At 41.1% G+C, this 11,737-nt stretch overlaps 1 protein-coding gene and 1 long non-coding RNA gene across 3 annotated transcripts in view; one reads left to right on the plus strand and one right to left on the minus strand.

The window, feature by feature from the left end:
- The window catches only part of LOC148390903 (uncharacterized), a 38,378-nt gene that overhangs the window by 25,827 nt on the left and 814 nt on the right, over positions 1-11,737 (minus strand). Inside the window, exon 2 of the long non-coding RNA XR_015861229.1 lies at positions 2,545-2,667. This is a non-coding gene — a long non-coding RNA (uncharacterized LOC148390903). The remainder of the gene's footprint in view (positions 1-2,544; positions 2,668-11,737) is intronic.
- Positions 5,795-11,521, plus strand: hrh1 (histamine receptor H1). 2 transcript variants are annotated; one of them, XM_088389904.1, is made up of 3 exons: positions 5,795-5,931; positions 6,168-6,304; positions 9,386-11,521. In XM_088389904.1, the coding sequence occupies exon 3, from the start codon at positions 9,542-9,544 to the stop codon at positions 11,147-11,149; it is 1,608 nt and encodes a 535-aa protein (XP_088246030.1). In that variant the 5' UTR covers positions 5,795-5,931; positions 6,168-6,304; positions 9,386-9,541; the 3' UTR covers positions 11,150-11,521. The 2 variants fall into 2 exon arrangements, with proteins under 2 accessions (XP_088246030.1, XP_088246031.1); XM_088389905.1 differs by lacking the exon at positions 6,168-6,304.

Genomic DNA, 11,737 nt, shown 5'->3' on the forward strand with positions numbered 1-11,737 from the left:
ACAGCCATTTGAGTGTGGAACAAACTAATCAAAGGACTGACATGTTGTCACGTTACATAAATAGTGTGAAAATGGCACAATGAATTGTCTATTAGCTATTTAATCCTGACCCCATTAATGTCAGTGCACTGCTGATATCCAGATCGCCACAAGGTCAAAAGCACATTAGAATCTCCATCCTTCTCCTCCTCATTGTTATTGGAGGAGGAGAGTCAAAGAGACTAAAGAGTCAATATAAAAAAAAAAAAGTGCTGATTGTTCCAGACTGAATTTTCACTGTGACAGCGCAGCATTGTCAAAGTGGAAACAAGGCCTTTTAAGGAGGGCTTGTTATTTATTTTAAATCTCATATGAAGCGTGTTTGCTTGTTGTCGTTTTTAGACGCACCAGGAATCGTGCTCAACACCACAAAAACGCCATAAATCATGCTGTCACGTTTGGAGAACAAAGACAAATTTGGTAGCACGGTAAGGATCAGTGGCTTTTAAAAACAGCAAGGGTGTGTGTGTTTATGAGTGTATGAGTGTAAGAGAGAAGAATAGTAGTGTGTGCATTTGTGTGGAAATGGACGTAGGTCATTTGTCACATCATTTTGGTAGATGAATGGAAGTTTGTGCGTGAAAAGTCGATTTAAGTCGATATGATGATCAATATGACGCAACAGTGACGCATGTTTGAGCGAGGAATCTTTTATATTTATTTGAGTTTCACGATTTAGATTTTTTTTTCAGTCATTTGGAATATTTGGAATATGTCATCGCAATCTGTCCGAGCGAGCCCTGCCAATGTCATTTGTTCCCCCTTCCTCTTCCCAACGTGTCTTCAATGACTCGACGACGAGTAAAGCGGTTGTGGTGCGAAGCCTTTTTTTTCCTTCTTGTCTCCATTTGCGGCACCCGTGTTTTCTCTGAAGCTTCAAAGGAATAGAATGCATGGGGAAGAAGGTTTTTTTTGGGGGGGTATGGGACTGACTGGGAGGGTGGGGGGGGGACAGTGGGCTACGGGAAGGTTGGTGGTGGGGGGGTAAGCTTCAAGCTGCACGCAGAGATAAAGAGCAGACATCGTGTGTGTGTGTGTGTGTGTGCGCGCGTGTGCGTGTGTGTGTGTGTGGAGAGAGAGAGAGAGAGAGAGAGAGGGGGGGGGATTAGGCTGACTTTGACTGGCTGTGCTCCATTGTGACAGCAGCTCCAAAGAAGCTGCACACTGCCACATGATGGACATGGCTTGGAATTGCACAGATAACACCCCCCAGCCGCAGCCCCCATATAAACCCCCCCAAGCCAACTCTCTCTCTCTCTCTTGCTCTCTCTCTCACTCCCCGTGTGTGTGTGATAATGTCTCTTAGCCTCAGGATGCTCAATTTGTGTGACAGAAAAAACATGCACTGAAGGTCATTGGATCTTGAAACTATGCAATTACACACTTTGATTTTCAGTGTGTGTGTGGGGGGGGGGGGGTGCAAAATGTGCATGCATGCCATGTGTCACGAGACAAAATGTCAGTGGTCATGTCACTGTAAATGTGGCCTTTGCAATTATTTCAACGCCCCTTTGCAGTTTGCTATTTATAAATTCATGTCACTTTTTTTTACTGAACTGTCAAATTTATTTTTGTTTTATTACAAACCATTTTGTTGCGCTTGTACAGCGGTAAAGAATGATAAAAATGAAATAGGCAAATTGTACCTGAAACTGTGTTGGGATAAGAACACAAAACGTCAACATGCATCGCGTCACCCAACAAGCTTTCATTATAAGCTTTTTCCACCTGTCTAGATAGTTAATATTAAACATGAAACATTGCACTAAGTCCTGCCACTGTTAGTCTCACTGCTGTACGCAATTAAAACTGACATTGTCGTTGCAGTATAACATAGAAGAAGCACCTTCAAAGAGAAAAACAATTTTCATAAAATATATTTCAACGGGGATTTACTCAATAACAATAATACTATTATGCAGTGATTAGCAGCAATATTGATTTACATGCATTTGCATTTGTTGTTGTTGGAAAGTTTAGGGGGGGGCAGTGTCAAATTTAAAATAAATTTTAAAAATATCAGTTTCGGTTTATATATTCTCATGCAATACTTTTGTTTAGATATCAAGATTCCTAAATTTTCTTTAAGTGTGAATGGAGGAGGGATTGTCTCTAATGAACACACAGAATAAAGGCAAACTATTTCCATATTCGTCCACTAGATGGAGCTACTTTTTCGTATTTGAAGCATGCAGCAAAACCTATCAACTGTTTCCTGCAAAGCCGCCTCACTAACTAAAATTATATTGTTGCTGAATATGTTGTGTGCCATGTGTCATGTCCATCTTCACCATTCAACAAATATCCTAGCATTTATTTGCATGTGCAGTTTCCCTTGACATTTCAGCTATTCACTATCATGTGATAACAGCAGCACCTTATCATCAGTGAATTTTGACACACACACCTGAAAACTCACCTCAGTCTCCAGGCAACTGTGTGACATTTTTCGTGGTCCAATATCACGTTTTCAAAAATGGGTGGGGGGAAAAAAAACAAACTTACATGTGCCTCCGGTCTGGTTTCTTACAGAGGAGTCTTTTTTATTTCTCGCTCGTTCCACATTTTCGGATCAGCTACGGTGTTGGTTTTGAGTTGTGGCATCTCCCCCTGCGGCGCTGATAATTCCTACAATGCACAAATGCAGCAATAAAAATGATGAAGTTAATCTACCGCTGATAAAGCAAAGCTAGCGCTAATGACCTTCCATTAATTCTTGATTTGTTTTTGTCTTTTTATATTTTATGCATACAAACACTTCAAAATGGAAAACAATGAGGCTTTTAATTGCAAGCGTGTGTGTGTGTGCGTGTGTGTATGCATCAGCGACCTATTAAACCTCCTAAAGTGTTAATGGTGCCAGCGGGGTCTTGTTGCGTACGCCACCATCACCATATGTTGACTGCATGCCCTGCATTGTACATATATTATGCATGCATGTATGATTTTCTCATGATTGTGTCTCTGTGTGTGTGTGGGTGCGTGTATGTATGTGTGAGCATGTGAGTGTGTGTGTATATATTTGTGTGCTTTTTGTCTGTGTCCAGTGCATTATTCTTCATTAGAAACAGATGAGTGCCTCTGTCTATTCCCGGACTGCCCTTGGGTTCAAGTCAATCCACCACCCAGGCACCCACCCTACTATACACACGCACACACACACGCACACACGCACGCACACACACACACACACACACACACACACACACACACACATGCATGCACACGCACAAACTGCAGACACTCAGTTTAAGAACAACCTGGTTTACTATTTGTCATACATTTTTAAGAGAGGCTGCCTGGATTAACACAGAGAATGTATAATGTATTTAGAAATAAATTCCCCTCAAAAGGTCTTTAAAAACATCAATTCATGACATCAATTGACCTTCGGCATGCCTTCCTGTCTCCATTTTCATAACTAATCATCATCATTTGACTTGAAAAATGGTTCTCTGGCTAGCCCTACAAACTTTTGCAGGATCCTGTCCGAGACAGTGAATCTGTATCAAAAAAAGACAAATTGACACAAATTCTCCCCCTTAATCCTCGCCGTAGGAAAAATAAGCGGCAAATCGTACAGCGGCGGTGGTGGCGGCCTGCCAGTTAATTGTCAAATTAACACCAGTGAAAAGATGAGAAAGAAGGCAACATGAAGAGACTGCAGAGCAGATTACATAAGTCTTTCATTCACCTCACATGCCTGACTGTGTGACTGCAACACACGCCCATGTGGGGGGGCAGTGAGGGGAAGGAAGCGGAGTAAATTGGAGAAAATTAAGTGGAAGAGGGATAGAGGGAGAGACGAGGGGATTGGGAAGACGAAGAAGAGGAGAAGGAGTGCTATTGCATGAGAAAAAAAAGCAAAGATGATGTAAAGGGCATATGAAGTGGGGCCTCTTGTCATTGCATTTAATGAGGGTTGTGATATTTGGCCTGGCACAAAAAAAATCACATGTACTAGAAGAATTAAAAAGATTGCTGACAGAGAATGCAGAAATCAAGACAACGCCACATTGATCAGCCCATTCACAGAATGGGTTTCATCATTCTTTTGCAGAATTCTGCACATTTTTAATTAAAGTAAAAAAAAAAGCGCACCAATTATGTGAGCGAATGGGAAAAAAACAACTATGCTTCTTTTGTGCTTATTATTAGCGTGTCCTTAAAAAAGAAGACGCTTGCTCTTTTTGTCAGCGGGTGTGTGTGAATCATCTTCGTACAAATCCAAATGAGTGGATCTGGCAAGGATGAAGCATCTTGCTCAAGGACATGATAAAAATGGCACAGGATTCGTTTGAAGGGCCCAAAACACTGCTAACGTGTGCCCTCTGCTGGATGCATTTGTAATAACATGAAAGGAGACTGGAGTGCGTTACAGTTATTAGATGTAACGATTCAGGCTGCAATGCCATTCAAATACATGTTTGGGGGAAAAAAACTGAGTCAAACCCAATAATCATGCGTAACATTCAATTAGACAATTTACAGAAGCCCAACTGAAGAAAACTTGAAGATTCTTTGGCTTTGCAGTAAAATTACAACCACAATCTCAATAACCAGCAGAGGTCAGTGTTAACTTGCAGAACAAATTTGCTCACGTTTTTTTTTCAATGGCGCAAATTTTCCATACATTGCTACTGAGCGTCCAAAAACAAACGCGATAAAATAATAATTTTAAGATATTTATTGAGTAAATTTTGACTTAATTTCCTACACTAACCATTAATTAATTAAATGTGACCCATAATGAACATTATTATTCATTCATTGTATGTCTTTTTTCTCCAATATAGACACGGGGACAACTACAAAGTTAAATATGGCCTACAGGAGGCTTTATTTATTTTTTTATGGTGAACTAACAAAGCATTGGTTGACCTGTTTTTATTTTTAAGTAGGCTTATACTTTGTTTAACTGAACAATGTGGTCCAAATGTGTACCTATTTATCTAATCTCCAGCGTACGCCACATGTAGAGGGAGGTTAGATATATATTTGTAAAGCTTTCAGTTAGTGATAAGTAGATGGAAGGTGTTTTCCCTCTTTTAATCCCTCTCTGAAAAGAACTTAGTCTTTCTGTTCATATCAGCTATAAGGTTCTGTATGACCCCTGACTCGCTACTACATTAGCTTTTTTTCGTGCACACATAGGCCTACATATTGTGCTCATACATGCTTTGAAAATCTGACCTTGTTAAACCCACACAGTCTGCAGCAGGAAAAAATAATGATTGTCTGCCATATACAGCAGATTCGTGATGACAGTTTACACGATCATCAGCAAATCGCTTTGGAAATAACTATTCACAGTGGGGATACATATCAGCATTCCATGCGTTAATAATCACATTCAGTAGGCCACATGATCATACAATAGAAATATTTTTTAGGATATTTTCCAGTCGCTTAACTGAGGCAATGCGTACCTATTACCTGTTGATTTGAGGGGGCGTGCGCCGTCCATGTTGTTGCAAAAACACGCGTAATTCTTCCATTTATAGACGACAGGGTGTCTCATAACTTTGGACCTTTAAAAAGACAAACTTTTTTCTGTACCCTTCCAAAGACATGTGCCTCAAGTTAATCGTATCTCGGCGCAAAGCGAATTCCTTAGACTTCCTGCATGCTGTTTGCGTCAACTCAACACTAGAACTCAATATGTTGCTCTCCTGGTGCAACTGGAGAGCGCGTCCACAAGAAGGCGCTAAATCCGCATACAAACGACTGTGCATATCTATGCATGCTTTGGCGAGAAAGATGAGTTTACTTTGCTGGATGGTGCATTGCCAGCACCCCACCTCACCTCACCCACGGGAAAAACATCCTGTTCGACCACACAGGTTGCAAACACAGAGCATCAGAAGTCTGCGGCCACAAGAGTTCATCCAGGTGTGTACCAGTAAAATATCCAGCTTTTAAATAATGATTTGATCATATGTGCAAGAGGCATATTGTGAGAGACACAGCATTTGAATGCTCTTCCCGCATTCATACAGCAGAAATTTGCATTAAACAGATGACCCTTGCCACTAATTTTACTAATGTGCGCCCCCCTCCTCCCCATGGATCTGTTGATATTTTTGCCATGCTACGCCGGTTTCCATCTCTGGACTGTTTTACCTTAGCATCTAGTGACAAGTTCACTTTAGGAGGAGACGGCGGGGTCTGTGTTTCTGCTCGTGCGACTCCATCAGGTGTTGCGTCAGGAGGACAAAAAAAGCGCATGTTTGGAATACATCTTGGAATGTTAATACATCGACTGGTAAGAGCCAAATCTTCTATTTTGCTCCAGGCATAAACATAAACACGTTAAAAGGCTTTTTTTTTATCATCTTCCTTGGATTTGTTTGAAAGATTTAGAGTCGAGACATGCGTGCGCGTTTTTTTTTTGTTGGTTTTTTTTTGTGCGTGCGTAAAAGTTGGGATGAGCGGTTCCACATGTATTGCGAACCGTGTGCTCGAACCGTTGTTAATTATTTCTCATTATGCTTCTTAAATGATTCCAAGTCTGCGAACAGGACACGACATGTGAGCTCGTCTGAATGCTTCCGCTGATGGCTAATGATATCAGAGCGGCACAATGGTCATTACACACAATTATATTGGAGGGTATAAATACAGTCTACAGAATCTGAGTTCAAGGTTCATCTAAAATAACACGTTACATTTAATAATGTTAAATGTTTTATCTAAAGGACTGGTTCATATATTGCTGAGTTCAATGGTGCAGATCCCAAAGATGTCTGATTTGAATGAACCTCGAGCCCCGTGACAACAGACAGGAATCTACATTCATTAAACAGCCTTTTACCGAGGAATTGCAATGTTTACAATAGGCTTGGGGAAATAAATACATCATTTATGTAAGACAAACAGGCTCAGCCGATGACTCATGTCTCAGAGCCTCCACCAAGAAAAAAATCACCTATTTCTGTATTTAAAAAAAACAGAATCCCTTCCAATTAGCATTTGACACTTTTCAAAGTTGTTATTCTCCCGGTGACAATTGCCGTCATTACCAGTGACTAAACAGAGAAGATGTTATTCTGAGAGGTTGTTCTTGGCGCTTGAGTTTACATATGTCCAATAATAAAAACAAACATCCAGCTTCTTATTTAACTACAAATGTACAATGGTGTACGGTTACTAAAAGAAGGGTGCCCAAAAATAAACTAGGATAATTGGCTACATATTGTTTTATCCTGTACTAAAATTACCTCATCACACTCTAATCCGCAGGTGTCAAACTCAAGGCCCGGGGGCCAGATACGGCCCGCCACATCATTCTATGTGGCCCGCGAAGACAAATTGTGCATCAAATTCATGTGTCATTACTAGAATTGCAAATTGTCTTCACTTTTATATATATATATTTATAATATGTGACCAGTTTTTACTCGTCTGATTTGAAAACGAGTTATTTGTCAGTTTGTTTTGTAGCTTTTACTGTATATAATATGAGGTGCTCATATTTGGGTTGACAGTCATAATGGCCCTCCGAAAGATGCTATGACTACAATGCGGCCCGCGAAAAAAATGAGTTTGACACCCCTGCTCTAATCCATTGAGATCCAATATAGGAGCTGTAAAAAAACCAAATCTCCTATAGTTTACAATGTAAAAAGCTTAGAGTGTAAAATGCTTTTTGTTTTTTCACAGATGAAGACAGAAACATTATATTGAGAGATGCTGAGTGGTCAGCGCTAGCGAGGCCTTGTCCGCTGAAACCCTTTCAGAACTAAATTAGAGCTTTTATTCCTTCCCGTACTGTGCATATGGATATATATATATTTTTTTGTCCAATCATATTTCAGCCTGTCATTTCATTTGAATCTTACCAGGCACTTTGGAATCAGAAGGGTTGGCAAATATAGCTATTTTCAACCAATTTGATTTCAAATACAGCTCAGAAAACCAATTTTTCAACCAATTTGATTTCAAATACACCTCAGAAAACCAGCTCGCGAGCTGGCACAACATAACAGCATCTATTGTCGGGCCTCTGATTGGTTGGCAAGAGCAAACCACATGATCTGCACACATGAATAAAAATAATGTTGGAAAAAAATACTATTCACATAATACAAAATATTCTATTCACATACCAGAAATGGTGTGTTCATGTGGCTTTCCTAATTCGTATTGTTTGCACATGATGGCTAACCAAATAAATTAAATAAACAAATAATAGAAAACAGCCTGTCTGAAAGTGAAACAATCGCCACCTAGTGTTGTGGAGGCCAATGATAATTCAAGTAAACTGCAACCCCAGGGTGTAAATAAATGGCGGGAAGGCGCAATGTATAGTAAGTAGTATGATAAATGTGACTATATAGCCATACTGAATGGGATCGCACGTTGATGAATGGTGTCATTTGCTGCCATGGAAAGAAAGCGGATGGCCAACGACTCTTTCAATGAAAATACTTCGGTGTCAAGTTGATAAACAGGCCCGTGTTTAATGTGCAGGGAAAATTCTCATGCGCTTTAGTAGGTACTTATGTTTTGGTTAGCAACGTGGTTCACAGGGGCTATGGCTGCGTGTGAACGGTACCGGTTATGAATAGAGATATTTACTGTGACTATGCATCTTATCCTGAGAAAATCGAAGTGTCTATTAGAGAAATGCTTTCGTGTCTTGAAACAATGCACCAGTTCACTTACTGTCGTCATCCCGAAAGACGAAAGACGAAAGATGAAATGACGCACTCCAATTTACAGAGCAAGAGATACCTTTAAATGCAATGTACAGGATACATGCACAAACATCTGCATACATGGCAGATTTTTCAATCTTCCCCCTTTACATCAGAGAGTTAGGACAGGAGCATGTCTATTGACAACAAGAGACGTGCAATGCAAATGTGCAAAGGCCATGAATTTTGATGCACTGTGGAATTCTTTGAATGCAAATGTATTCACACAATTAGGGACTCAGCTTTTCAAACCACAGTGCGTGTGCTGACTGGATTTACCACCATTTCATGTGGTCTCTGTGTGTGATTGAGTGTCAAAGGCAGCCAGCTGGACAGTGAAGGGCGAAGCACCAGGGAGTCATTTCCAACTTTCACTTAAAATGTTATGGGAAGCGTCGAGTCACATTAACATTTTCGAAGCCTGATAGATTAAAAAGAACCCAGACATGGTGTTTCTTTAAGGCAAAAAAACAAAAAAAGCATTAAAGCTCATGAAAGTTTTTTCCTCTCCAACTGCTGAGTGTGAAACCCCCCAGAAGTGTTGCATTTGACACATTAGATGCATTGGAGAAGAGAGCGTCTAAATCATGGGATAGACTATAATTACTACCAGCCATCTAACATCTATTCTCCTTTATATTTTCCAGGTGTCAACAGAACAATCAATTGAGCATCGACAGAGACCACAATAATAATGCCTTTTCACTAGACGTTTTTGTTGCATCGTTAGAAGCTATTTGTTCACAAGTTTGGGCCCACTGCCGTGTTTACCACCATGGATCGATAGACTCTCATCTCCTAGGATGGAATCTACTCTGTCACTCTCCAAGGTCCACCACCACCTGAACACAAACAGCTACGACAACAGCAACAGCTGCAACAGCTGGAGCGGTCACCCGGATGATCCCAACGCCCCGACAGTCAATCACACGTTCCCGGTTCATGACCAACTGCACAGCGCCTTGCTGGGTGTCTCTCTAGGTTTCCTCTCCCTCCTCACCATTTTAATGAACCTGCTCGTTCTTTACGCCGTGAAAAAAGAGAAGAGCTTGCACACAGTGGGGAACCTCTACGTGATAAGCCTCTCGGTGGCCGATTTGATCGTCGGTGCAACTGTGATGCCGCTCAATCTGGTGTATCTGATTTGGGACGAATGGAAGTTGGGCAGAGCCGTCTGCCAGTTTTGGTTGATTATGGATTATGTGGCAAGCACGGCATCAATTTTTAGCTTGTTCATCCTCTGTCTGGATCGGTACCGCTCTGTGAGGCAGCCGCTGAAGTATTTGAAGTATCGAACAAGAAGGAGAGCAAGTGCAATGATAGCGGGAGCCTGGCTGCTGTCCATGTTGTGGATTTTTCCTATTTTAGGATGGAGGTCCTTCACCCATGTCGAACTTAAACCCGAGGAGGAGAACAAGTGTGACACAGATTTCCGCTTTGTCACATGGTTTAAAGTTCTTACCGCTGTGTTGAATTTTTACGTGCCCTCTATTTTGATGCTTTGGTTTTACACACACATCTACTTGGCGGTAAGGCAACATCTGCGAGACAGAGAGAGGATCATTCATCCAACAGATTCATTTAGAGAAAAGGACAACGAGCAAAAAGTTTTGTCATCAAACGACTCCAAATCTGTCGAAAAGGAATGCGAGGCTCCAGTGAAACTTTTAAAAAGGGAGCTTGACCAGAAACTTATAGAGCAGACATATTCTCTGGAAGAATTCGATAAAAGCAAAAGTTCCCTCTCTAGATCACACCGAAAAATTGGCGCGCAGTGTCCTAAGTCGACCTTGCTTGCCATGACAACAAAGGAAGACAGAGTGTCTTCAAAACTAGCGAGGGACTCGTTACGTTCTGAAGAGAAGAGTCCAGATGCTGCGCTTTCACTCGCTTCAGCTTGCTTGCCACCAGAAAATCCCAGTTCAGAAAAGCACCAGGAATCATCTTTAAATGACTGTCACGTGACGGTGCTAAACTTGGTCAGCGATATCAGCCAGGTGCAGAAGTACACGTCTGTACTGTGCAACAACAACAACCCCGGTGGTTCCGTACCCTGGTCCAAAGCGTCCAATGACGCCGAGCTGGACCCGGAGAACGAGGTGACCCTGCGGCAGACGTGGCAAAGGTTCATTGATCACTCCCGTGAGAGACTTCACAGCCTGAGGATCCACAAGGAACACAAAGCAGCCAGGCAACTTGGCTTCATCATCGCAGCTTTCCTACTGTGTTGGATACCGTACTTCATAGCCTTCATGGTCATGGCCTTCTGTAGAGAATGCGTGCACCATGACCTGCACATGTTCACCATATGGCTCGGTTACATGAACTCTACCCTTAACCCTTTCATATACCCATTGTGCAATAGGAATTTTAAAAGAGTCTTCAAAAATATTCTGCATATAAATTTGTAAGTGTTCCAGTGATTCCAAAACCAATTTCTACAACCAAAACACTGAAGTTGCCATTTTCCTTTGTGGTGTCGCTGCTGACCACTCTTGTTTTAATAGCTAATGACAAAAACTTTAAAGTGCTTTGATGGCTCAGTGCCACATGATCCACCCGCCAGCACGTGCATGCGTTGATGTGCCAAAGTGATGCCCTGCCTGTTTCAAATGCAAGTTCATTATTCACTTGTGACAATGTAGTCTCGAGTTCAATAGTAGAGTGTCGTTTACATGGGCTTGCTTGTCACATTTGAGGTGACATGGCGTCATTTCAATGCAAGCTTCCATGTCAAGGCAATGTGTCTTCATATGTACATATTTTATGTCATTTCAGGTGTGTTTTGTAATTCTATCTGATTGAGACTCACTTTTACGCTAATGGTAATAAAGTGAACTAAAACTTTAATGACTTGGCTACAGTTCATTTTCTGTGGGGGGGGGATGACTTTTTTTAAATATAATGATTGTATGAATAAAATAACAAAAATAAATTGTTTAAACAAAAACATTCCTGTAGACTTACAGTTATTCATCAACTTAAAAACAAACGCAATA

The sequence above is a fragment of the Syngnathus floridae genome, chromosome 11 (assembly GCF_059516105.1).
Source record: "Syngnathus floridae isolate MCC-2025c chromosome 11, RoL_Sflo_1.0, whole genome shotgun sequence".
Lineage (NCBI taxonomy): Eukaryota > Metazoa > Chordata > Actinopteri > Syngnathiformes > Syngnathidae > Syngnathus > Syngnathus floridae.

Excerpts from the sequence above, each read along its gene's own strand:
- hrh1 (XM_088389904.1), top strand. The coding sequence starts at position 9,542 with ATGGAATCTACTCTGTCACTCTCCAAGGTCCACCACCACCTGAACACA.